Source organism: Mustela lutreola, chromosome 15, assembly GCF_030435805.1.
Source record: "Mustela lutreola isolate mMusLut2 chromosome 15, mMusLut2.pri, whole genome shotgun sequence".
NCBI classification, from domain to species: Eukaryota; Metazoa; Chordata; class Mammalia; order Carnivora; family Mustelidae; genus Mustela; species Mustela lutreola.
The window spans coordinates 21,632,031-21,659,132 of NC_081304.1; the positions used below are offsets into that span (position 1 = coordinate 21,632,031).

General features: G+C 59.4%; 1 protein-coding gene across 7 annotated transcripts in view; it reads right to left on the bottom strand.

Annotated features, from left to right (window-relative positions):
- RARA (retinoic acid receptor alpha) overlaps positions 1–27,102 on the bottom strand; it is a 44,341-nt gene that overhangs the window by 1,671 nt on the left and 15,568 nt on the right. For 2 of the 7 annotated variants that reach the window (XM_059149564.1, XM_059149563.1), the window contains exons 2-8: positions 20,875–21,416; positions 7,058–7,206; positions 5,618–5,759; positions 3,447–3,607; positions 3,024–3,200; positions 1,498–1,702; positions 503–661 (exon numbers count right to left, since the gene is read on the bottom strand). In XM_059149564.1, coding sequence (XP_059005547.1) covers positions 503–661; positions 1,498–1,702; positions 3,024–3,200; positions 3,447–3,607; positions 5,618–5,759; positions 7,058–7,206; positions 20,875–21,052 — 1,171 coding nt within the window. In that variant the 5' untranslated portion in view covers positions 21,053–21,416. Of the gene's footprint in view, positions 1–502; positions 662–1,497; positions 1,703–3,023; positions 3,201–3,446; positions 3,608–5,617; positions 5,760–7,057; positions 7,207–7,309; positions 7,446–8,521; positions 8,651–12,552; positions 13,304–13,495; positions 13,680–20,874; positions 21,417–27,102 lie in introns of those variants that run through there. The other 5 variants (XM_059149567.1, XM_059149565.1, XM_059149562.1 and 2 more) reach the window with 5 other exon arrangements.

Below are 27,102 nucleotides of genomic sequence, written 5' to 3' on the forward strand. Positions count from 1 at the left end.
GGTCCGACTCCTATCAGCATCCGCTATGGACTGAACTCAGGGCTCGGTTCTCCGACATAAGCCGGCTCTCTCGGGTCCCTGGGTCTAGGGGGCAGCCGTGGTTCCAAATCCAGGCTCTGGGGTCAGACTGCCAAGGGTTAACCCAGGGCCCTTCCTGCATACTCTGTGTTATGGGTTCTCCTACTGACACCTCCAACACAACTGTGTAAACACCATCACGATCCCCATCCCTCAGGTGGGAAACTGACGCTGAGTTGTGAAGGGACCTGCTCAACACATGCTGCAGAGCCAAGCCCTCAACTACCAGGCAAAGGTGACAGTGCCCCCCTCAGAGCTCCCAGGCAGGAGGAGGTCACCGGGCCCCGGGGAAGGGGCATCACCTTGGGCACAAAGACATGGGCTGTTGGCTCCCACATGGGTGGCCTGACTCTGGGCACGGGCAGGGGGTCCGGGGCCAGGTGTTCGGTCCGGCTCTGGCATACACAAAGGGCACAAGCCTCACCCTTAGCACTGATGCTTCGCAGGTCTGTGATCTTCATCAGCATCTTGGGGAACATGTGGGGGCGGCTGGGCCTCCGTTTCCGCACATAGACCTTCAGCGCCTCCAGCAGCGGCTCCTGAAGCATGTCCACCCTGTCTGGCTGCTCCAGGTCCTGCCGGTCTGAGGAAGCAGGAAGCAGGTGCCCCTTGAGCAGCAGCCCCGGCAAGCAAGGCACACGGCTGCACTCCCAGCCTAGGCCACTAGGGTGCGCGCTGGGCCCGGCCAAGGGCTGAGGATCTCTGAGGCTGGGACCTCCCCCCATCCAGTGCAGTGGTTGGGGTCTGTGTGCTGTGAGAAAGGCCCTAAGAGGCCCTTAAATGGGAGCAGAGAGGAACTGGGGTAAGGGTCATCCGCAGTCCTCTCTGGCAGCCCAATTCATAGGGGCGAGACCTCTGAACACAGGCGGTGCTGTCCTCAGGCAAACGGAGGATGCCCAGGGAGGTCTCACTCCCGTTAAGGATACCAGCTCAGTATATCAAAGCTCTTAACAATCAAATAATCAGAGCAGCCAACAATGACCGGGCCTTGCTATAGGCAAACTGTGCCTCACTTATTGCCCTCTTGGTCCCCCCATCAACTTTATGAGGTGGAGACCCTTACTGCCCCATTTTAAAGAAATAGGGACTCCGTGAAGTTCGGCAACCTGCTCGAGGTCACAAGCTGGCCAGGATTTGAACCTGGGTGGCCTGACCCTCAAGCCCGCACTCTTAAGCCCCCCAGAAGGGGCACAGCCCACCAACAGGGAAGCAGACATCAGGCGTCTGCCTCTACTCCCTTGCTGTGTGGCAGCCGACCAGGCCCTGCCCCCCTCTGCATTCTCTGTTCATCCCTTTGAGAGGGGCCTGATCGAGGCCAAGGTCCCCTTCTGATCTGACCCTGGGCTTCTCCCTGGCAGAGACTTCGGGGGCCACCCCAACCCCCGGGCCTAGCCCCCCAGCCCCACCCCCCCTGCCCACCTCCACAGATGAGACAGATGGCACTGAGAAGCCCAGTCTCAGCATCATCCATCTCCAGGGGCAGCAGCTGGTTGGCGAAGGCGAAGACCAGGTCCGTGAGGGGGCCGAAGCCGGCATTGTGCATCTGGGTCCGGTTCAAGGTCAGCCCATCGGAAAAGGTCATGGTGTCCTGCTCGGGCGTGTACCGCGTGCAGATCCGCAGGATCTGGGTGCAGAGGGTGCACGGGTTCAGGGACTCGCCCCACCTCCCCAGCACTTCCAGTACCAGCGGCCCCATGGGATCACCAGGCAGGCGGCCAGACCAGTGCTGTCCCATAGAACCTTCTGCAATAATGGAAACAGTCTATGTCTACACAGCACTCAAACAGCAGCCATCGGCCAGCAGAGCCATTGGGCCCTGGAAATGTGGTTAGTGCAGCTGAGGAACTGAACTAAATTTACTCTTAAGTTAAACTCAAAGAGCCACACACAGCAAGCAGCTACTGTCCCATGCACACAGATCTAGATCACCTAGAGGGAAACTAGAATTTTCAGAAGGCAAGGACCATAGCAGATTTGGGTCTCCAGTCCAGGCCTGGGTACACAGCAGAACTCCATGAAATGTGTACCAGCTTCAACCATTTCAAACCCTGATTCAGGTCTGAAACTCCTGCATCTAGAACATGGGAATAGCGGGTTCCCCAGAAATGCCACACCCTGCTCCTCCCGTCCCACCCCTACCAGGAAGCTGCAGCCTTGTCACCTTGCAGGTTCCCTGCCCTGGAAGTGGCCAAGAGGGGACAGGTGGGCTGAGCCCACCAGGGAAGTCAAGGAACGTCCTTCCAGCCTTGATTTTGGCAGTTCCCACCAAGCACACCCAGCCTTTGGCCTGGTCACCCTCGGCCCCACCAAATGCCCTGCAGTCCCCGGAATCCAGCTGCTCTCACGCCCTCCGGCCTGTCATACCCTGTTCCTGTTAGGGCCGTCTCACATCCCCCTTCTATACAACCCAGGGTGCCCCCTCCTCTGGGATGCCTGGCTGGGGCCCCGCAGCTGTGGCTCTCTCTCACACAAGGAAGGGACAGCCCGCCCCCATCTCCGGCCAGCACTCAGCACGGTTTGGTAACCTCTGTTTACGTATTTGCTGCCTCCACCCACAGAAGCTTCTCGAGAGAGGGGCCGGCGCTGTGTTCACCTCCGTTTCCTGACACTTAGCTCAAGGCCCGGCCACACAGGGTCCTAGGTGAATCTTTATTAGACGGAAGAGGCGGGCAGATGGGCAGCAGGGCAAAAGGCTGAATGGAAGGATGGGGTGAGCGTGGATGGATGTGTGTGGGGGTGAACGGGTGAAGCAGTGTACATCCAGATGCGGAGGGGCTGAGGGAATAGGCGGTCACGTGGGGGAAAGGAAGGGTGGACATTGGGGTGGTGGGCACTCGGACAGATGGATTCCAGATGTGTGTTTGGGGAGGGAGGCTATCTGAATGCCAGGAACTCCTCCAAGGACTCGGGGGCAGTGGCCGGGGGGGCGGGGTGCAGACCCTCACCAGGATGTCCAGGCAGGCAGCCTTGAGGAGGGTGATCTGGTCAGCAATGGTGAGGGTGGTGAAGCCGGGCAGTTGCTTGGCGAACTCCACAGTCTTAATGATGCACTTGGTGGAGAGTTCACTGAACTTGTCCCAGAGGTCAATGTCCAGAGAGACACGTTGCTCTGAGCTGTTGTTCTGGGAGGACGGGGCAGAGTGAGGGCCTTCTCCTCATGTGCCCCTTCTCGGCCTGGCTCTGCCGCCCCCACAGGCCCGCCCTCCACCCTCTTCGCTTCCTGAGAGCTCCCTCATCAGGAAGCAGAAGGAGGAGGGAGAAGCAGAGAAAGGACCCAGAAGCCCGGGCAGGGGTGAGGCGGGGGAGATGGGCCCGGTGTAACTGGGTGCACCCCCCTCCCCGCCCCACCAGGCTGGGGGGAACCATACCGTAGTGTATTTGCCCAGCTGGCAGAGGGCAGGGAAGGTTTCCTGGTGCGCTTTGCGCACCTTCTCGATGAGCTCCCCGACCTCAGGCGTCAGCGTGTAGCTCTCGGAGCACTCGGGCTTGGGCGCCTCCTTCTTCTTCTTGTTTCTGTCGTTCCTCACAGCTGTGGAGGGCAGAGGCCAGGGTTACAGCAGGTGCGGCGGCCCACCCCCACCCGAGCTCCTCCCGCAGACGGGCCGCTGCGGCTGCCAAGGACGTCACCTGGCCGGGCCTCGCGCACGCGCGCAGGAATGCACACGCGGGAGTACACGTGTGAGTGCACACACAGGAGGGCACGGGCAGGTAAGGTGTCTGCGCACGGCCTAACCCTCCATGCCCAGCAACCCCAATGCTGAATCTGGCCCCAGCACGTCACAACTGCACGCATGCATGCTCACGCGCGCGCACGCGCGCGCACACACACACACACACACACACACACACACCCCTTGGCCGGCCCACAGTCAGCTGAACCCCACACATCTACACAAGCCCACACTCCAGGAGCACGGATGTCCATGGCTGAGAGCAAGTGTGCAGGGGGGCCTACCTCTGTGCTCTGCCTCCCCTGCCCCCTACCCCGACTCCCTCTGCAGCTGTCTCTCTGGGGGTCCCTGGGGCTGGCTTAGAGCAGCTCCCCAGCCTGAAAGTAGGGGGCCAGGCGGGAGAATCTCTCGGCCCATTAGCTGGGGGAGCTGACGAATCACCAGGGGCACAGAGCGGCACACACCACTCGGCTTTAAAGAAGCGATGGGGTCGTTACCAGCCGATTATCCCAGACACACAATCACTCACAGGGCCAGTGGTGGTGGCTGCTGATGCTGGAGGAAGACAGGGTGGGGGTGGGGGGCCTGGGGAGGGGGCAGCGGGTGGGGGTGGGGGGAGCCGGCATAATTTGGAGATCACTCATGTCGATTCTGCAAATTCAATAAAGTGCAAGGGAGAGGGGGGAGAGGGAGAGGGAGAGTGGGGGGGATAATTTGGGAAGAGAAAATTGCAGCTGTGACAAGACGTTTATCATTCGGAAGCTTTAATTCTATTGAAATGGCAGCTGCTCAGCTCCCGGGCACAGAGCAGCCGGAGAGGAGATGGAGGGAGGGAACGGGGGAGTCGGTGGTGGGAGGGAACCAGGTCCCCACCCTGGTCCCTCTGCGCTAAAAAGCTCGGGGACTGGAAGGCGGCAGAAGCAACGGGGAGGAGGTGGCACTGGGCCCTGAAGGGAAGGGTCCCAAGTTGACACCCACTCAACAGCACTTCCTGGGCGCCAGACCCCGCGTCCTTCGCCTCTCGTGGCAGGAGGCAGCAGGCTGCTGCAGGGCCCCTCTGCTCCCGTCTGGGACTCCTCATGTCTCCCCACATCCCCTCCCCACCCCCCTCTTCCACTGCCCTCCCCACAAAGGGCTAGGGGGTCCTGCAGCCCCCCTCCCCCACCCCATCCCCCAAGGCTCAGGCTCCATGGCAACGGCCACGCAGACAAGGAGGCGTCTGTCAGCGTCATTTATCTCTGACATCATCAATCACCGGTCACCACGGCAACACCCATGATTCAACACAAGAGGGTCTCCCTGTCCGGCCCTCCCTCCCTCCCTCCATCGGGCCTCAGCTGAGCCCAAACTGGAAACCCCCAGTTCCTCTGGGATCTAAGAAGTCCCAATTCTCTCTTCCAACTCTAGATCCCTGGCTTCACCAGACAATGGCTTTCAGATTCCTGTGCCAGCAGCACCCACCGCCACACACACACACACACACACACACACACACACACACAGCACCTAGCACCCCCCAGTGCAAGCCTCCCTCAAGACGCATGATCCAGGGGCCCTCAGGTATGCCCTGAGTCCCACCCCAAAGCCAAGCAGGGCCTGGAAGCGGACACCACATGCACACACGTGTGCAAGCACACACAGCCAACAGCATGCCAACACACGGATGTATAGTTGGCTACACACATGGACAGACAGGTCCTCGCAGCTACACACAAACCATCCTTAACCATAAGCCTGCATACCACGCAGCGGGCTCCATGGCACCCCCATCCCCACGAGCCCAACCCCACGTCCCTACATCCCCTGCCTCTGAGGAGCGCATCAGGCGCTGCCTTGCACCCGGCAGCCCCCCAGCCCGGGGCACTCACACTCCTTGGACATGCCCACTTCAAAGCACTTCTGCAGTCGGCAATACTGGCAGCGGTTCCGGGTCACCTTGTTGATGATGCAGTTCTTGTCCCGGTGACACGTGTACACCATGTTCTTCTGGATGCTGCGGCGGAAGAAGCCCTGGGTGCAGAGGAAAAGGAGCCGGGTCAGCCACACCCGTGGTTGTGTCCCAGCCACACCACGGGAGCAGGGCTGGCCTGGAGCCTCAGCCTTGGAGGCAGGGGGCCAGGCCCGCTGCTGTCTCAAGCCTTTGGCCTTCACCCACTTGGGCAGGCCTGACAAGGTGAAGAAAACAGTCCACCTACAAGGACAGCCCCCTCCGAAAATGCCAGTGCCGGCCTCAACACGGCAGGCGGACAGCCGTCTTCCCACAACCTATTATTGCCACCATTCTGGCTTCCTCCCTCCGGGGGCAAAGGACCTCAGGGCTGCTAGTGAATCAGGGAGAGGGGCAGATGGGACTCGATGGGAGAGAGGCAGGGCTCTGGAACCCACATCCCCGGGCTCAGAGCACAGGAGGAAGAGGCCACAGAAGGCCATACACAGGCCAGCCAGAGAGGTGGAGAGGCACACGTGATCTGGAGTAAGGCAGCAGGACACACGTTCACCAACCCAGCAGACGGGCACTGTAACAGGCTGATCTGGGCTGGTCAGGGTCTACACACAGGCCGACCAGAGACAAACTGGGAACAACCAGATAGGACAGGTAGACCCAAAGAGTCCAAAGCTTTGTGCTTGGCCTTGGTCTCCACCCCACACCTGGGGAGAGCCACTCCCCGCTGAGGGGCAGCCCGTTAAAGCCGAGCCCCGAAGCTGAGCAGCTTCTGCGCCCCAATCCCCAGGGCAGACACCGACAACAGAGGCTCGGGCATTGGGGAGAAGGGAAGAAGCCAGGCCCACAGCTGCTGGGAAGGTGGCAGCCATGTCCGTTCCCTGGAGTCTAACTCGGGCCCGGGGAAACCCCGTCAGACACTGGGGATCCCACAGCCCGGGCACCTGAAGGAGAGGCCAATCAGGGCGCCTGCTCCTAACCACCTCTGCCAGGCAGCCATGGTGAGGCTCAGGCAGGGCCATCGGGGGCAGGCCTCCTGGGTCCCTAGCCAAGAGCCAGTTGGCAGCCAGCTCACTATGACAACCCGGGTAGCAAGCAGGAGCAGGGCGGGTGCCTGCCCTGCCCGCCGGAGGATGGAGTTGGGGAGAGGGGCTCCAGCAGGAAGGGGACCTCTGGTTTGGGGGTCCCTGGTCATCTAATGCAGGCTTCCTCTCCTCCGCGGCTCTGCCACCGTCTGCAGGGAAGGAAGCCAGAGCAGCAGTTTCGGAGACATCCCCCCAGCAAAGGGCGTGCTGCAGGACGAGGCAGTGGGGACATCCCATTTATCTCATCAGGCCTGTCCTTCCCAGTGACCCTGTCAACTCACCTTGCAGCCCTCACAGGCGCTGACCCCATAGTGGTAGCCTGAGGATTTGTCCTGGCAGACAAAGCAAGGCTTGTAGATGCGGGGGAGAGGGGGCGGCGAGGGAGGGCTGGGCACTATCTCTTCCGAACTGCTGCTCTGGGTCTCGATGGCTAGAGAGAGAAGAGGGGAGGGGCGGTTAGAGACCCAGGCCACCATCCCTAACACGGCACCCACCCTGCCTCACAAGCTCCCCAAGGAGCCTCCCAGCCTCACCACTGCTACCAGGACTCTCAGTCTGGGGCAGGGACAGTCTCAGGAAAGCTGGGACTTCTCAGCCAGACTTGGACAATGAGCTGCCAACGAAGCTTCCAGCACCCCATCACTCCTGCCTACTCCCCCAGGACCCCACCTTCAAAACCAGAAAGATCAGAGGATAAACCATCAGATTTGCATGCAGACAGGACTAGGCATGGGGACTGGGGGAGGAGCCGGCCTGGCTTTCCAGCCCCTGCCCCACAGGGTAGCCTGGCCCCATCGCCCCACCCCCCCACCCCCCCACCCCCCCACCCCACCCCCGAGTTAGGAAGGAGTTAAGGTCTAATGAGGAGGGAGGGAAGAGGACACAAGCTGGGGGCAGAGGAAACTGGGGTCAACAGGATATTCAAAGCGGCCACTCCCCCACCCCCTCTGCTTCCGCTCCCTGCCCCCCCCACCAGTAGCCACAGCCCCTCCTCCACCTAAACAAACCCCTGGCTAGGGACCCAAGGCAGGGTGTGCAAATAAGATTCGAAAAGGTTGTAGCAGAGCAGAGTAGATTCCGCTTAGATAAGCAGGGGGACGGACCCCTGGAGACAGGGAGTAGAGTCCCTCTGAGCCCCGGAAGCCCACGGCTCTGGGCACCCCGTCTGGGGGGAAGCAGCATGACAAAGGGGGGTCTGTTTCTATCAATGCTCTGTCTGTCTGCCCTCAATACTATGGCCGGGTTACTACCCTCCTCCTCTCCTGTTATTCAGCTCCAAGAGGGCAGCCAAGAGGGGTGACCCAGCCAACAGGGGCAGCCCCAACTAGCCAAATCCCCCCCACTGCCTGGCCCCCTGCCCATCACCCCAGGCAGAACAGAGCTGGGCTGGGTGGGGGCTGACTGTGCCCAAAGCCAGGGGAACTGGGGTATATCATGCTGGATGAGAACTAGGACTGAGGCAATCCCAGATGCCCAAGGTACCACCCGGCAGTGTCCAGAGGCCTTTGACAAGTCTACTCGTCCAGAGCCAAGGAGGGGCAAGGATTTCTCCCTGAGCAGGAAGATCCCAGCCTCCCTCATACCCCAGAACCCTACCCACTCTCCCCCCAAAACCCCAGCACACAAGCTTCTGGAATTCAGAGAGTCCCAGAATTCCTGGTCCAAGCACCTGATAAGCCACGAATCTCAGAGCCCCCAAGTGCAGGCACAGAGAAAAGCAGCAGCTAGACCCCCCTCCCCCTTACCTGCAGACACACCAGGAACTGCCAGGCAATGATGACAGGGAACCAGGCCAATAACCTTGGCAGGGCCTTCCTGGCTCTCAGTGGGCCCAGGCACCAATTCCCTCGTCAGCCTGTGACGCTGTGGCCCTGTGCCCCCCACCCCCGTCTCTACTCAGAGACCAGCCTGCAGCAGAAGATAGTGGATACCTAGACCCCCACCAGTCCACAGCCTCTTCACTGACCTCCCCTGGCCCTCTGCTTCTCCCCAACTCTAAACTACCCTGGCCAGGCTCTTCCCCCACCTCACCCTCCCTGAGGCCAGACAAGCAAATCAGACAGGAGAGAGGCCTGAGAACAGCTGCTGGGGGGTGGGGTGGGGTTGGGGGGCCTGGGTGAGGCCAGGAGGCAGAAGGGTGAGCGACAAAGAAGGCCTTTGTTGTGCTAACTTTTTCCAAGACGTAAAAGGAGTAACAATAGACAATCCAGACTGGTGTGGGGGGGTCAAGGACAAGGGGCTGTGGGGGGACCATGGCCTAGAATCCCAGCCAGCGTTCCAATAGGCAGAGGATGAAGGCACTGACCTCCCTCCCCTGCCCTCCCCAACCGCCCTTTCCCCGGGCCCACCCCTCCAATCCCCCACCTCTAAAATGGACAGGAGGAGCTTTGGGGTACAGAGTGGGGCAGATGGAGGGGAGGGCATGGGGAGACCCACAGGATTACTGGGATGAGGGTCAGACAGCTCCAAGGCCAGAGACTGACTAAAGGGGCAAAGACCCATAGAAATTTGGAGCTAAGGCAAAGTCCAGAGGGTGTTCATAGAACTTAATGCATGTGCTTTTTAAAATGGTTTTTGGCAGGATGAGGGGAGATGAGCTGAGGTGGGAGCTAGTCTGGGCTGTGAGGCTTCCTTTCAGCCCATCCCACCGCAGCTGACCACCTCTGAGGCTCTAGGGTGCTCCGCATGCCCCCCCCCCCAGCACATCCCCACCTGTCACCCAGGTAACAGCCCTGAGGTTTTGCCCTGTGCCCTTTGAACCCAGAGCCCTGGCCCAGTTCCCACCTCCCCAGGCGGCCAGCCAGCAGCCTAGGGAAGCCCAGGGCACTCTGGGCCCCCTGTAGCCTCTGCAGTGGTTGGGATTCAGCCTTAACCCTGCACACCCAACCTCTGGGGGAAGGACTGTCAGGGCTTGGCCCCTCCCTGCTCACCTCCCTGCCCGAGAGGCCCCAGCCCACAAATCTATCGTCTTCCTGCAGGAGGAGGAGGCTGCGGGGACACCACACCTACTCGGCTCCAAGTCCCAGCACCCTGCGGAGGGCTGGAACCAGCCCAGGAAGCTGGGTGTCCCCTCCAGCCAGCAGGGCCAGGTTCCCCTCCCCCGACCTCTGGCTGGCAGGGGGCAGGAGTCAGGGGGCAGGAGGCACCGGCGCTCCGGATTCCCCATGCCCCAGAGCCATTCGAGGCCTCACACAAGAGGCCAGTTTCCTGGAGGAGATCAGCAGGAAATCAGCCGGGCCCCTGGCCAGCGGCTCCCCTCCCAATCCAGCTGGCGCCCGCTCCTCCTCAGCTCCCCTCACAGGCCCTGGGGAAGGGGTGGGGAGGGGGCGCGGGGGCCCCCCCAACCGCCCTTCCTCCCCCCACACCCCACCCAGGGGCAGGGTGGGGTAGCTCTGGGAGTAGCAGCGGAAGGAGGCCCCTAGCCCAGCGCCCCGATAAGCATCTCTCCCCTCCCCCCACCACGAGCATCCACGTGCTTCACATTCTTGGACGTCTGGGAGCGGGTGGAGGCGTGAGTGGTGAGATTGGTGGGGGACAGATGGGGAGCCACATCCTGTGGACCCCCCCATCCTCCGGTGCCCCCAAAGGGGGGCTCTGGGGAAGGAGGCAAAATTCCCAGAGCCCTGCAGGATTGAAAGGGTCTCCACCCAAAGCACCCCCCACCCCAAGCCTGCTGTCTCTTCCCACCTTTGGCGCAGGTGGTGGGAGGCAGAGGAGGATCTGGGTGAGAGAGCCGGAGGCCTCCTATCCCCACAGGACCTCCACATCCAGCAAGGGGTTCCAAGGCAGGGGTGGTGACCCCCTGTACACTAGACAGGGTCAAGGACCCCTGGGGCCAGCAGCCTCCAGGTCCTTCCTGTGCCTCAGAACAACTCCCACACCCACCACTCCCAGCCCCCAGTCTTGGGGCTGAGCCCCACTGGCATGCCAATGACATACACACACACACACCTACACGGCAACTAGGGGAGCAGGGGAGCCCAGACCTCTAGCTCTACCCAACTCCAGACAGAGCGTGGGAAACAGGACTCCACTTCCCCATCACCAGCCTCACCAAACCCAAGGCCTGCTGGACTCCATACTCCTCCTCCTCTACCAGTTTGGGGCCAGGGAGAGCTGAGCTGCCCCCATGCAATGAAGGAAGAGAAAGGGTTGGAGCCCAGGGTCTCTGATTCCAGCTTTCCCCCAGTCCTCTGGCAAAGGCGGCCAACGTGGTGACAGGGGTGACCATGGCAGCTGTGCCCCCAATGATTAGACTGGGGAGAAACACCTTCCTCCAGGTCTGGAGGGTGGGAAGAAGGGTCCTGGTGTCACACCTCTTACCTCTCCCCTTCGGCTAAAGTCAGTCGGCTAAAGTCAGTCGACACTCACACCCCTCCCTCCTTGCTTCCAACGGTCTGAGTCTGCAGCCTCCCGGCCACTGGGCCCCAGAGGCAAAGGTCAAGGGGCAGGACAATAGGAAAGGCTGGGGATGAGGTGGCTCTGGGAGGGGCAGTGGTGGGGTGTCTCTCCACTCCAGGTCTCCCTCTTCCTAGACCAAAGAGGCTGGGGGTTACCCTTCAACCTTCTCCAATCTGTCAGGCCTCCAGGGACCCATCCCACCCCTTCTCCCTGGCAGGCAGGAGGGAGGCAGCCGGCAGAGAAAGGGAAGAAACCCGACCCAGGTAACAACAGCCCCCAGCGCCGGCTCCCTCCCACTCAGGTACACTACCTCACAGCTGGGTTCAAACACACCCAGGTGTGCACTCCAGGCGCTCACAGCTCCCGGGGGTGCACAGAGCCCCTCCCTTCCAGAGGAGCCCGAACCCAGATGGAGGACAGCAGGAGGGTGAGGAGGCTCCCAGGACTGACTCCAGAGTTCTCCTCAGCGCCGCTCTTAGGGACAACCCAGTGCCTGCCCCTATCCCTAAGCGTAAACAGGGTAACAAAAGGACACAGCTGGAGTGGCAGGGGATGCTCCCCTCACTTCCAGAGCAGCCCAGACCCACAACAAAACAAACTCCTCCCCCAGAGAGCAAACCCGATTAGGATTAGGAGGGCAATCCTTCCCCCCACAGCAGCCACGCTCCTCCTCCCATTCCTGGGACAGAAACCTCAAAGATGCCAGCCAGGTGTCCAGGGCCAGAGCAACCCTCCTATGGACAGGTGCCCCTCCGCAGGATGGAAGGATTGGTTAGGGTGGCAGACGGGTGTCAGATGAAGCTGCCCCTTCCTGCCACACCACACTGCCAACACCAAAGACATCGAGTGGTCCCCTGACACCAACTCTAATGACACAAGGGCAAGGGCTGGGGGCAGCAGCTGTTGCACAGGAGGGAGCTCTCCCCCAGGCTTCCACGGGTGGGATCTGGGAAGGAGGCCCCTCCTCCTCCGAGCAGATAAACCCACAGACCCGGCCTTTACCGCACCCTGCAGGGTGGAAGAAAGGACCACTCTGCGCTGAAGCCACTGGATTCCAGGCAAGAAGATAAAAACTGGGGGCCAGGGGCTTCACTTCCCCTGCCAGAAGTAGCAGGCCAGATGAACAAACGTTTCCTGAAGGGAGAACCCCCCTAAGTTCCTCAGCCCTGATGTAAGGAGAAAGAGCGCCCAAGGCTCCTCGGTAGGGTCCAATTGTCCAGCAAGGGCACCCGAGTTCCAGCAAGAGAGACGGGAAAGTGAAGAGTAGACACAAGCGCCATCCCCCACGCCCCAGGCCCGCATCCCCGGTGGGAGTGGAAGCTCTACTGCCCACCCTCAGCCCCAGCTCCTACAATGGGAGAGAGGAGGCCGGTACCTACAGTGGTTTGAGCCATTCCAAAGCGGAGTCCGGAGCGGGGTGGAGTAGGGACCAGGGGCGGGGAGCCCCTTCTCCGGGAGCAAACAGGCCCGGTTCTGGTTATAAAAATCCACCACAAGGAAGGGATTGGGGGTGGGGGTGAGCCCCCCCACTTCCACACTCTCGTACATCTTCCCCGCGAAGACAAGAGGTCCGGGCGGGGAAGTCATGCGCGCCGCCTCCCTCACTCAGTCGGCGGCGCCATCCGCGGAGAGCAGCTGGGGGCGAGGGGCACGTCCCCCCCCACCCCCCAGCCCCGACAGGCGACCCGAGCTCGGGGGCCGCCCGTCGCCCGAAGTCCCTGTTCAAAGTCGGCCGGCCGCTCCGCCAGTCGCAGGCGAACAGCGGGGAAGTTGTGTGGGGGGGGAGGAGGGGGTCCCTCGGCTCCCCCACCCCGGGAACGTCCGGCCGAGGCCCGGGAACTCAGCGGCTCCACCTCGAGGGGGATCCCGTCTCGAGTCGCATGCTGTCCGAGGCAGAGTCCCGCGGCTCCCCAAGTGCGCCGGCCAGGGGCGGGATCGGCGCGGGGTGGGGGGCCGGGGGGGCACGCCGGGCACTTCCTCCTCCCCGCCGGGGCTCCCGGGCTTCTCCGGGGCGAGGATTCCGGGTGGGGGTGGGGACCCCGCGCGGCTCCGCCTCCGCCAGGTCCGGGGCAGCCGGCCGACGCTGGGTCTCCGAGGTGCGCGCCGCTGCCCCCCGCCCTGAGCCTGCGCGCCCCCTCCCCGGCAGCCCCACCCCCTTCCCTCCGCCCCGTCCCGTCCAGGCACCGCCCCTGACTTAACCCTTGTAGTGCGGGACCGACTGCGGCAGGCGAAACGCAGGGGACTGACTGGGAGAGGCGTGCTGGGGCGGGCGGGTGGGGGGAGCCTGGGAAGGGGGAGGAGAGAAGGAGGGGACTCACAGGGGAAAATGCTCCAGAGGAGTACGCAGAGGACGGACGGAGGCAGGGTACGCGGAGAGGTGGGGGCTGCACGCAGAGGCAGGGACGGGAGAGGGGCGGGAGTCTCCCCCATCCCGGTTCCGGCTCCCAGCCTCCCCTGTGGTTTGGTCAGTCCACGGCCCGGCGCTGGTGGAGGAGAGGTGATGGGGCGGGGAGGAGGAGGTGGTCCCGGTGTCCTCCCCCAACAAACCCCCCACCCGGCCCGGGCCTCATTTGCCTAATGCAATGCGGCTGAACTCTCGCTGAACTCGCCTGGCGGCGCCTCACCTCCGGGTGACCCACCCACCGCTGCCCGTGACATCACCCGCTCGCCAGCCCGCCCTCGGGGCTCCCCCGCCGGCCCCCGGCCCCCCCCCCCGGGCAGGGTGAGCGCCCCCGGAGTCGCGGAGAGTGGCCGCAGGACGCAAAAGACCAGGGTGCGCGGGGCCAAGTGTTTGCGCCATGAACACGGCGTGCTGGGTGTCCCGGGTGTGACATTGTGCAGCTCAGGCGCTGTGAAAGGGTTGAGACACCCGGCTTGTGTCATTGTCTGTGACATCATGTGTGACTCCGGCCGCCCGCCCGTCAGAACCCGACGCGGCAGCGCGGATGCTTTGGCACAAACGCGTGCAGAGGGGGCTCTCCACCCCCAAGATCTGCGTGCTTCCGGCGAGCAAAACCCCGCCCAGGGTGTCTCCCAGCCGCGGAACCAGGATCGGCCCCCCACCGCGCAGTCCAACCTGGGAGAGCTTAAAGGAGGGGGTAGCGCTTTCCAGCTGACCACTTCCTCCCGGAAGCCCTCGGGATGCCTGTTTCAGTAAAAGAAAGGCTTAGGTTGGGAAGGCCCAGGAAAGAGGGGGATATCCCTAGAGGAGAGGGTATCCTGTCACTCCCACTGACCCTGCAGCAGAGCTCCCTCTCTCTAAAAGGGGACAGGCTTCCCAAGGATATTCCTCTAGAAGCCAGGTTCTTAACCCCTTTTGTCATTTAATCCTTGAGCAACTCCCAAGAGGTAAATGGGCGTTATTCCTATTTACACATAAAGAAACTAAGGTCTCAGCAAAGCTAGGAGGGTTGTCCCAAGTTCACACTACTAATAAAGGGTAACCTGAGTATTTGAACTTTCTGCTGCCAAAGCCCATATTCCCTCCATGCCAGCCTGACTCAGAAGTATTTTCTGAACCTCTCCTATGTGGATACCGTGGTAAGCCTTTCTTGCAGACCTTATGGAGCAACAGCCATTAAACATATAATCGTAAATATATATGTAAATATAATTGCAAACTGAGGTAACTGGTATTATGAAACAACTATAATATGCTTTGAAGAAGAATTAATGTAAGTACCTAATTTTAGGTTGAAGACTCAGGGAGGACCTCAAGGCAGAGACCTGAAAAAAGAGTAGAAGCTTAGAAGTTAGGCAAAATGTAAGAAGGAATGTGGTCCCAGTAAAGGAAAGAGCCTGTGCAAGGGCCCTGGGGTTAGAGATTGGGCGGGTGGGAAGGGGGTCGTTCAAGGTATTGACATAAGACTAAGGTAGTGGGAACTTAAAATTCAAGAGGAAAACATATGCAAAACCAGGCTGGAGAGGTGGGCTGAGGCCAGACCAGGTGGCCTTGTTGGCCTTAATATGACTTTGGGATTTTATCCTAAATGCAAGGAGAAGCCACAGGAAGCTTCCAGGCACAGGAGAAGCAAGATCTGATTTACAGTGGTATAAGATCTTTCGAGCAGCTGTGTGAAAAACGACTTGTAGAAGGGCAAGAGAGACCAGTTAGTAGCTGCTACAATGGTCCAGGCAGCACAAAAGGGCAGGGGGAGGCAGCAAAGATGACTGGTGTTTGGCTTGTGGCAAAGTTCCCAAGACTGCAAAGTAGAGATGTCTACTGGCCTGGTGGACAGGTGGGCTGTAGGAGTCCCAAGTGAGGTCTCACCTAAGTGTAGTCTGGGCTGCAGACGGAACACTGGGGTCTGGGACACATGTGCAAGACTTGGCAGTGGATGAGTGCCGGGGAAGAGGGCAGACTGCTGCCACGGCCCTTGGTATCTCTCTCCTCCCAAATGACCTAGCTCCCGGGCACCAGTTATGTGTGAGGCTCTGTGTTCACTGCTGCGAGGTACTAAGGGATCTGAGACTGTCCCTACGATCAAAACCCAGATAACTGGGGAAAAGATCTCCCAAATGATTACAGCTCACAGCAGGAGCTAGGTGGGAAGAAGTCACTCTGTGGTAGAGAGATGAGTGTTGGAAGAAAAAAAGAAATAAGGATCCACAGGCATTCAAAGGTGCAAGTGTGTCGTGAGGAAGGGGGAATGGCTGTGAAGGTTTCTGGGAAGAGGCAGCATTCAGGATGTTCCTTAAAGGGTGGATAGGCTTTCTAAAGCTGGAGAAGGGGGAGATACCTGTTCTGGGCAGTGAGAGAAGAGAGGGGGTAGGAAGGCTCTGCTGGCTGAGGAAGAACGCCATCAGCTGGCTGCAGGCCTGAGGCACCATCCTCCTCTGCTGCTCCTTTGTCACATTCCCCACCACTCCCCCAGGGCTGTGTGTTTAGCAGGCCCTTAGCAGGTGTGGGCTGAACTGGCCCCCACTTCTGCCAGGCCCCTTCCTGCCCCCAGCCCTAACTGGAGGGCATGACAAACAGGAAATCAGGACTCCTGGAGCCAGCCAAACACTGGGTCCCAGTACAGGGTGGCTATCCCCCAGGATAGTGCCTGGCTCCACCCACCTGGGCATTGAGGCTCTTGCAGGATAGCTGAAGCTCACCGGGGTTCTCATCAGCCAGCAGGTCAACATGGCCTCAGAGCAACTCAGCCAGGAACGCATTCAGAGTCTTGCTTTAAAGGGGAGGCTACAGACTCAGAGAGAGGATGGGTGACCTGCCCAAGGCCGCACAGGAACAGCTATCCTTTTTAAGACTTCTGCCCGTGGTGCCTTGGTCTGTGGGCTGGGTGAGGTTCCCGGCAACCCAGAAATCAAAACGGGGAGGGGAGGGCCTCTACCGCTGACCTAGCCGAGGCTGATCTAGTCAGCCTACCCGGGGAGACCCAGCTCCACTGGCTGTGCCTGACTCCAGGGAGGAGGAGGAAGGAGGTAGTGTGAGCACCGCCCCCCCCCCCCCCGAGTGATTTGGAGAAGGGAAACGCTTCCTCTTTCCACAGATGCTACCCCCTAAAGGGTAGTCCTGGCCTGCACTCGCACATCTCCATGGGCACACAGGCCATGGCGAGGGGTGGACCCAATGTCTCACGTCCTGGCCAGTCCAAGAGGACAGGCTTCCTTCCCGGAGTCCTGCCAGAGGGAGTCCACGCATCATCAGTGCTACCAGATAAAAGGGGAAGGGCCCCATTTTCACTCAAAACCCCATCCACCAGTCATTTGGCTGACTCTGCATCTCAGACCCCAGGAAAGTCGTCACTGGCAATACCCTGTCTCCCTGAGCTGTCCCTCTTATCATCCAGGGCACAGTGAAGAGGAGAGACGGAGGGCAGAGACTAAGGAAAGGGAGTGGCAGAGGAGCGGAAGGGAGGGGCACACCTCCCTTTCTCCCCTGTCTCCAGGCACACATACTACCAATATGTGGACAGAAAGGGGCTCCCATCTCGGACTCCTCTACTGACTGCTTCCAACTTCCCTGCCCCCACCCCACAAATCGAAACAAAATAAGAACTGTGGCTTTTACACTCTGTTCCTACAGTGTGTGAGTGTGTGTGTGGGGGGGTGCCTCCTGAGCTCTACAAACTCCTGTACCCTGCAGAGGCCGATTTGGGGGTGGGGATGGGTGTGAACAGATTGCATCCGCAATTTCCAGGACAGGATGGAGATCTGGCCCAGGCCTCTTAGCGCTCTTTCCCTCCAGCCTTCAGGATCCAAAACACAGAGGAGGGGGCGTGGCTTGGCTGCCTTACCCGCGCCCCCTACTGGGGGAAGGCAGGAGGTCCTTGGGCAGGAGTGGACCTCAGCCATGGGGGAGGAGGCTTCAATTTTGGCACTGGCCACCAACCCCCCACCAAGGAGTACCCCCCACAATACCCTCCTGCAACTGCCTATCTGGATGATGGAAAACAGATTCGGCTTTACCACTCACTTAAGGCAGTCTCTTCACCTCCAGCCACGCTGTTTCCTCATGTGAATGGGAATAAGGACCCTCTCCCAGCATCACAGGGATTAAGGCTTGTGAAACTGAGATAAAGCTGGGGCACACAGTAGGTGCTGCACAATGTTAGCATCCCATTCTCTCCCACTCCTACCTAGAAGGGGCCCGAGTCCCTTTTCACTGTACATAATGACACAGGAAGGATTCAGCAAGCAAGAGGCAGAGCGAAGGGCCTGACATCAGTGATCTTGCCAATCTCGGCCTTTGAGGGAGGTTCTGGTAATATCCCTGTTGTACAGACCAGGAATCACGCTCAAGAGAGGTTATCCTATGTAGGAAGTGGCAAAGCCCGAACTCCAGCTACCCTGCCTACTCCCCAGCCCACGTGCAATCCGGGAGTAAGCAACCAAAAACACAGGTCAGTTTCCCCTCCAGGCTAGAATGGTGATAAGAGAGACCCTCACCTCCCCAAACACACAGCACAATCCATAGACCTCCTGCTTTAGAGCCTCTACACCCTGAGTCACTGCCCCCTCCAGCACACAAACAGACACCCCCTCTCCAGCTCTGGATCTGATTCTCCCAAAACACACTCAACCCTTTGACCTTCTCACCCCATACATACAAACCATTAACCCCCTTTCCCAACACACACTCAGCCTTGACCCCCTTGGCCCCCCCACATACCCCTAAAACACACACAACCCTGACCCTCCCCACAATGCACACAGAATCCCAACCCTCCACAGTAAATACTAGTCCTCAGAGATCAAGCCCCAGGGGCTCTGGGGAGGTGGGGAGGGAATCCTATACCATCTCTCAGGCCTCCCACTCTGGCTCCCAGACTGGAGTAGGACAAATACCCACCCCTCCCCACAGTGACCTGGACCTGTCATTCCACAGACCACCACATCTCTGAAAGGGATACCCAGGATACCCAAGGTCCAGCCTCCTCCACACATGGGAAGAGGGATGGAAAATGGGCGATTATCCAAACACCTCTGTTGGTGGGAAGTGGGAGGAAAGGGCCTCATCTGGAAGGTTTCCTACAAAAAGGGTGACCATTGCTCTGTGCATGTATGGGAGCCACCTAGGCCTCCCAGGAACTGCCTGACCCCTGGCACCAGCCCCTAGGCAGGGAGAGCAGGGTAATGAGGCTGCCTCTATCTCCCAACGCGTGAATTTTGATCTGTCATGCTTCGCTGCCCAGGACTGAGGAGCTTGGGTCACCAGGCCACCCAGTCCCACACAAAAAGGAGGAGATGCCTGGCTCCCTGAGGCCCATGGCCTCCTCTGGTCACAGAGAAGGAGCAGCTCAAGGAGAAGCTCAGAAGCTGAGGTTCTGGATAGGAAGAGAAGTTGTTTACTAGGAAGAGGGGAGGGGTAGGGAAACCCACACACTCACAGGGGGAGGGGGCAGGAAAGGGGCATTGCCTAACCTGGGTGGGGAAAGCCAGAGAAGGCTCCGCTTGCCCGAAATGGGAGTACCCCACCCTAGGGAGAAAAGGTTACCAGGGTGGGAAGTGGAGGACCCGGAAACCCTCCCCACCTCTAAGAAAGAGGAAGAAGCTTGCAACATTTAGAGGAGGGCATGGCATCTGCTCATCTGACACAGGGTGGGCAAGAGCCCAGGCCACACCCTGCGTCCCTCCAACTCTGAGCAGTGCCCGGGGCTCTGTTCCCATCACCTGGGGAAGGACAACTTATCCACAGGTACCAAGTTATAAGGCCCCGACTTCTCCCACCCTGGCAGGAAGCAGACGTTTCAGTTACCCCCACCAAGAATACAAATTCCAGTCCCTGTAGACACATGGACCCACAGACATGCCCACCCATTCCCCAGCAGCTCTGAACCCAGAGACTGGCCTTCCCTGTCCCCTAGCATAAGACTGGAAGACCAGACCAGAATCAGAGGTCCCCGACTTCCAGGTCACTGTGCCATGCGCCCCTGCTGTGTGAGGGTGGAAGAGAGGCAGCACGGAAGATGGTGCGTGTATGGCATGACAGTGGGAACAGCGGCACCTGCCTGCCCCAGGTCCCAGGTCATAAAGGGGGAGGCACAGACACGGAGCCCCTGTTCCGGCAGCCGGTGGGGCCTGGGAGGGAGGGGCTGTGGCACAGCCAGAGGAGGAGGTCCAGGAAGCGGTGGTGGCAGTGGGCAGATGGCCAGTGCGGGCAGCGAGGCGCCCGGCCAGGGCCTGCCCCAGGGACAGAGAGACTCCCTGGCTCCGGGGAGAGAGTGCTGCCCCCACACTGAGAAGGGGACACTGACCCAGCCCAGCCGGGCGCCCAGGGCAGTGGTGCCAGGCAGCCTGCCAGCGGCCGTGGGAGGGGCAGTGGGTGCCCGGGGCAGGGTGTTCAGTCCCTGCCCGCCAGGAGAGGTGGGACACGTCTCCCAGGTCAGCAGCTGACTGGCCAGCGGCTGTCCATGGCCCATTCTGCAGCTTCCAACCCCTCCTGCTCCAGGCCAGGCCCGGGCTCCCTCCCCCACCCCCCCAGCCCTGGCCTGGTGCCCAGCCGGGCCCTGGGGGCCAGAGTTACTGTAAGCGGCCTGGCAGGCCCGAGGCCTGGACTCTGCCAGCTGGCCAGAGCTGCTGCCGCCTCCCACTACCTGGCTCGGCCAGCCGAGGAAGGGTACTGAGACCCCCGTCCTGCCAGCAGGCGACCCCCATGGCAGAGGGTGGAGTCACAGAGGAAACACAGGCCCTGCCAAGAGCCTGCAGGCCAGCACGCCGCTGCCTGCCGGAGTCCAGGCCCAGCGCCCCTTCCTGGGACACAGTGAGGTCGCCAGGCAGCTGTGGGCGGAGCTGGCAGGGGGAGGGAGTGGGGGGTCCTGCCGCCCTGGCCCGCTGCTCCTTCAAGCCCTTTCCCTCAGAGGCACTGGCTGGGGTGGGGCGGAGGTGGGGTGCCACTCTCACTAGAGTTGCCATTTCCACCAAATGTCAAGAGGTTTGTTTACCCGCCTCCGGCCTCTGTGTCCAGTCCTTGGAGCTATTTATAAGGCCCTCAACAGCACGGCTCAGGAGAGGGCGCCAGGAGCCCCAAGCAACAGCATTACTGCTGCCCTCCTCTCTACTGCCCCCAACACCAGACAGGACCACTGCGATCAGCCTACAAGCCTTTCATCCTTGAGCCCCCTGTCCCCCCCCCACACACACTAATGATGGTCCTCCTCATCCGGAGAAGGTGTCACTGGCAGAGGCCCAGCCCCGAAACCTGCTGCCCTCCACAATGCCCCCCCACCGAGCCTCCCGCCACCCCACTTACTGGCTGGGGACGGTGTGCTATAGCCGCTAACTGGGAGCTGGTGCTGGAGAGTGGTCAGAGCGCCTGGCGGGGAGAGGCCGCCCAGCATAGGCGGGAAGAAGAAGGCGTAGGGGGGCACCGGGTAGCCATTGAGGTGCCCTCCCCCAGGTGTTGGGCAGGAACTGCTGTTGCTGGCCATGCCAAGCAGCCACAGTCAGAAGGGCAGGCAGACAGTCTGGCAGGAGGCTCTGGCGGGCTTCAGGCTGCCCCTCCTCGGGGCATGGGGCCTGGGCCCAGAGGGGTTTGGGTGGTTGGCCCACCCCCCCTTCTGTCCTGGAGCTGCTGTCCAAGGCCAGCAGGCTAATCTCAGCCTCCTGGATCCCCCACTCAAGCTGGGGGCCGGGTGGGTTGGGGGATGTCCCAAGAGCTGGTCCTTTGGTCAAGCAGTTCTGTGAGCTGGCACTTTTCTGGGAAGGTCCAGAGCTGGTCTTCAGGACACTGAAGAGGATGCCTCTCCTGGATGGGCCCTGGCTAGGCAGCTGGGGGGGCCATGTCCTGTGGCACTGCAGAAAAAGAAAAGACAGGTGAGTGGGCACCGAGGAGTGGGTACTTGGGCATTCCCCGTGGAGCTCCCCAACCTGGGCGGCCGGAGATTTTCCCGTGGCACCCGGCTGAGCAGACAGCTGGCACTATGCCTGGCTGGCAGAGACAGCCTGGGAGCAGGGCCCAGACACTGCTGGGGGTGGTAGGACAGCACAGCCAGGCTGGGGAGACGAGGATAGGGCCCAGAGCCACAAAGGGCCTCTCACCCACAGTCCTGAGGGGAAAGGTCAGGGTCTGCCACCCCAGAGGATCCTTGTAGCAGAGGCAGGCAGCTGCCCCCCTCCCCCCAGCATGGGTTACCTGAGGTCAAGATGCAAAGAACCGTGTGCTTGGGGTGGTGGGGTGGGGAGGAAAAGCCGCTTCCCTAAAGCATTGGCACTTCTCAGAAAAATGACTCCTAGGCCAGGGGGCCCCTGTTATACCACTTCCCCCCAAAATCCAAGCCCTAGCACCCCAGATGGGTTTGTCCCACAGGCCCAGGGAGGAGGCCCGCTGCCATACACACAAATAGGGAAATGGGAACCCAGGACTCCTGGGTGTCACCTCTGATGCTTACCAGCAGGGTGGGCCACCCGTGAGCAGGCCATCAGGAGGGCAGTGACTGCCCAGAGAGGATGCCCCCTACCCCTAGCAAATGAAGGGGTCGGGGGGACTGATCAAAGCTTACCCACACAAGGGGACCTGGGAGGGTTCAGTTGGTTAAGCCTCTACCTTGGGCTCAGGTCATGATCTCAGGCTCCTGGGATCGAGCCCCACATCAGACTCTATGCTCATTGGGGAGCCTGCTCCTTCCTCTGCACCACCCTCCCCCCAGCTTGTGCTCTCTCTCTCTCTCAAATAAATAAATTAATAAATATCTTTTTTAAAAAAGTTTAAAAAAACAGTTCACCCACACACGGTCTGCAGAAACCACATTCCTGGATGGGGTGGGAAGTGGGTACAAGATGAAGGACCAGATGGCCCCCCCAACAGTGTGGACACAGATCCGTACCTGTCTGAACAGCTGGGACCAGAGGACATGCACTGATAGCACTGTGGGGCAGAGACAGAGATGAACCCGGAGTTCCCAGGACCCAGTGAGACAGGGAGGCAGCAGCAAGAGCAGAGAGAAAGGGGAAAAGAGAAGCATCCACAAGAGGGTGCTTCAAATCAAACCCTCTTGGGGCACAGGATATCCATACACAAATACCTGTGCGTGAATGTATTTCTATATGAATGTAGGTACACATACATATGGCATATACACGGCATTATATATATGTGAAAACCCTAGATGAAAGACCAAAGCAAAGAGACAGACAGAAAGAAACACAGCCATTAAAAACCACAGTGAGGGGCTTCTTGGGTGGCTCAGTGGGTTAAGCCTCTGCCTTCGGCTGAGGTCATGGTCTCAGGGTCCTGGGATCAATCAAGCCCCGCATCAAGCTCTCTGCTCAGCCGGGAGCCTGCTTCCCCCTCTCTCTCTGCCTGCTGCTCTGCCTACTTGTGGTCTCTCTCTGTCAAATTAGTAAATAAAATCGTTTAAAAATAAATCAATAAATAAAACCACAGTGAGATACCACTTCATATCCACTAAGGTGGCTATAATCAAAAAGACTAATAAGGAGGGAGGAATTGGAACCCTCCTCCAAGGCTGGAGGGAATATGAAATAGGACAACTGCTTTGGGCAACAGTGTGACAGTTCCTCCAAAAGTTAAACAGTTACCCTAGGATCCAGCCTGTTCCCTTCCCAGGTATCTACCCAAGAAGAGATATAAAAACAAGTTCACACAGAAACTTGTACATGGATGTTCATACCAGTATTACTCATAAAATGGCCAACAAGTAGACCCAACCCAAATATCTATTAACTAATGGGTAAAGGGAATGTTGTGCAGCCATATGGAAGCTTATTCTGTCACAGAAAGGAATGTGGTACTGAGATACACTACTACAACATGGGTACACCTTAAAAACCTTACGCTAGTTCTAGAAGGCCACATACTGATGATTCCATTTATATGAAATGTCCAAGGTAAGCACATCTGTAAAGACAGAGAGTAGACTGCGGTTGCCAGGGGCTAGGACATAGGTCTACAGGAAACGGGAGGTGACTGCTGAGAGCTAGGGGGGCTCTTTTGGGAGTGCTGACCATTTTCTAAAATGGACTGTGGTGACAGTCGCACAAGCAGTGCATATACAAAAACCACTGAATTGTACACTTTAGTGGCTGGATTTTATGGTATGTGAATTACATTTCAATAAAGCTCTTAAAAAGAAGGAAGCAGGGACGTCTGGCTGGCTCTTTCAGCAGAGCATGCCAACTCTTGATGTCTGGGTCTTGAGTTTGAGCCCCGTGTTGGCAGTAGAGTTTACTTAAAAATAAAAAATAAATATTAAAAAAAGAAGAAAGGAAGGGAAAAGGAAAGAGAAAAAAAGGAAAAATGGGGTCCCGAAGAACCAAACTAAGGACTGCCTCTGTGTCCTCCCTCTCCACTCCCCTCCCCCTGCCCAAGCTCAGGCCATGCCAGGTCCGAAGCCCCAGGCTTCAGGCTCTGACCTGGAGTCCAGGGGACAAGCACACAGCCAGAGTTTGGCCAAGCACCATGCCTAGGATGGAGGAGTTCCTGCCAAGGCCACTGTGGACAAGGCCAGGACTTCTGGGCCCAGCTGGGCCATGCTGAGGGAGGGGGAGGTAGGGACAGGTACTTGCTAGGGAAGGGGGCAGCTCCCCCAGAAGTGAACCATAATGTCTCTCTCCTTACTCCTGAATGAGGTGCCCCTTTCCCTCACCAGGCCCCTGCTGATTCCCTCCCAGGCTGAGAAGGCTGACGTCAGAGGAACAGGGGCCCCACCCATCGGGCCAGCTGCCACCCCAGCCCCCCCCACCCCGGTGGGGCCCTACACAACGGGAACTCTCGAGCTGAGGGATCCAGGCTGAAGGGAAGGAGGGGTTGGCTGAGCCTCATCAGCGTTGACAGTCGGACACACACACACACACACACACACACACTTGCAGAAACACACACACGTAGGTCTATGGAAACGTGTCCGGGTGGGCAAGAGCATGCTTGCGTGCCCCAGCCTGTGTGTGTGCGGGCACGCACGCGAGGAGAGAAAACCTGGAGATACCATCTCTCCACACCTGGCTTTAGCACACAATGAACATGGTTCAGGGGTTGTGTGCACCGGCCCCAGGACACACCTCCCCACAGACACACGACCACGGCCCCACAGCTTCCCAAGCTGCACATTCCCTGGCCCTCCCACAGCCAGGCCTGGCCTCTGCATCTGCCTCCCTGAGGGCCCAGCCCCAAACACACACACTGAGGGGCACCCCCTGACAAACACTCGGGTGGGTTCACGTCATACAGGGGCCTGCCTCCCTGAGGTAAGGTCCAGGAGGCTGACGTCCAGAATGCCATTCACTCCAGACCCCAGGCCTCCTGACCCAGCTTTTGGGGGCAAAGGGTAGATTCTGTCAGTCCTGTCTGGACCCCTGGCATTCCAGCCTGACCCCCAGAGGAGAGAGAACTAGAGAGAACTAACGCCTCAACTCTGCCTGTGAGGAGTCAGACATTGGACCGAGCCTCAAACCCCCCGCCTCCAAACCCACACCCCAAGGAGATACTGAAATGCCTCCCCAACCCCATCAGAGCCTCGCTATCCTTAATCCAGCTCAGCCTGCAAACTCTGGTACAGAGTAACTCAGCTCCCCGGGTAGGGCCTTGAGCCATAGGAGGAGGTAAAGTTCAGAGAAATGGCCAAGAGCCAGGCTGGCCAGGGAACAGGGATGGGCGAGGTCAGGCACGATGGGGCAGGGGCAAAGAGCACAGGCCCTGATTCATCTCTCTGGAGCCATGACCCTTGGGGAGGTACGTGGGCCCCAGCACCCTGCACCCAGGGGGAGAGAAGACACTGTCAGAGAATCAAAACCAGCACCAAAGAAAAGGAAAACAAACTACCCACATCCAACCTCCACCCTATACCCGCCAGCTTCATGGCCCATGGGTACCCTCCTGCAAGAGGAGAAAACCACAGGCCCACACCTCCAATACGCTGTCTCGCCTGGGCACAGCAGAAGGGGGTGGGAGCTGGAGGGCCCACCACCAGCCACACACCCAGTCCACTGCAGCCTCCCTCACTCCCAAAAGGGGCCAGGATACCTTCTCCACTGTCAGGCATCCCCAGCTGCCCAGTCCTTATGTCCCTAGACTCACATCCCCAGAGAACAAGGCAAGAGCTAACCGAGCCATGAAGATGGTAGAGCAAGAGGTCTGAAGGGTCAAATCTCACCTCTGCCACTCTGGGTGACCATAAGCATGTCACTTAACCTCTTAAAGTATCTGTTTACTTGCTTGTGAGCTTCACCCCTCAACAACCGGGGGTGTGATTTCAGACAGACAAGTCTGGAAAGCACATAGCACAGTACTGGGCATACAGGAGGTACTAGGGAACCGAGCCTGTCCCCACACCTCTCACCAGCCCCGGTGCTTCCCTGGACCATGTGTCCGCTCTCCCTTCCCTCTCCCCAGCCGCGGCTGGTGTCTGTGGACAGGCCCCGGACAGAGAGTTACCCATTTTGCAGGGTCTGCTTCCCCCCAGACTGAGGACAGGGATGTGGGTGGAGGCCCAACCGCAACACTTTCCCAAATTCCCTTCTTTCATTTCACAAACCAAAAAAGGGAAACCTTTGGATTTGGGGAGGAGGAGGGGCAGAGAAATAGACTTATTTTCTTTCCTATCCCCAGGAAGAGGAGCCAGGGGTCCCCAAGTCCCACTGGCCCAGCCTCCCTTCTTCATTTATTCCCTCCTCTCCACTCCCCAGGCTCCCCTGCAACACTGGCTCCCAAGGAACAGAAGGCAGGCAGTCCCAGAGATGCTGACAGACGGGGATCAGGACCGAGGAACTTAAAAGAAGGGGAGACAGGGGCTTTCCTAAACATTCTAGACAGTCAGTGAATCATAGGCAAATGACACCCAAAGTTCAGCTCAACTTGGGTGGGGGCAAAGGGATACACAGAACGTGAGCCCTGGTAAAAACAAAGACCTGCCCCTTAGGACCCCCTACCCTACCAGGAGCTGGCAGGGCAGGGTAGGATGGGGGCAGATTTCAAACCAGAAGAGTGGGCTGGAACTATTTATAAACTTTCCAGGAAAACACACACACACTCACACAAACACACAGCCACAGTTCTCCCCTCCTCCAAGTTCTTCAGATCTTCAGCAAGGTTTGGGGAACAGTGATGACCCCTATTCCTTCTTTCCCTTTTCCAAAGGTTCCTCTGTCCGAGGCATTCACCCCTTTCTTCCCCCACAAGCCCACAGTCTGGCCACTCTGGTCCTCTGTTTACCTTTTGCTCACCAGGGTCCCAGCTGCAGAGAGCCAGCAAGGCCAGCCCCACTTGGAAAGAGATCAGCACCCCAGGGGGGCCTGAGTAGGATCACCTGGATGATACTAGAACAGGTACAGAGCACCTCTTCCCTACCAGACCTGTGGGACCCCAGGCCTCCCTCACTGGAGCTAGCACTTGTTTGAAAACCTGCCCCAAACCTGTGCAGGCCCAGAGCCCATCCTCAGAGGGGGTTCAGGGAAGGCTGAAGTCTAGCATCTTCCTCTGGAGGCTGTCACTGGCCAATTGCCTCGAGATGCAGCACTCAGCCCC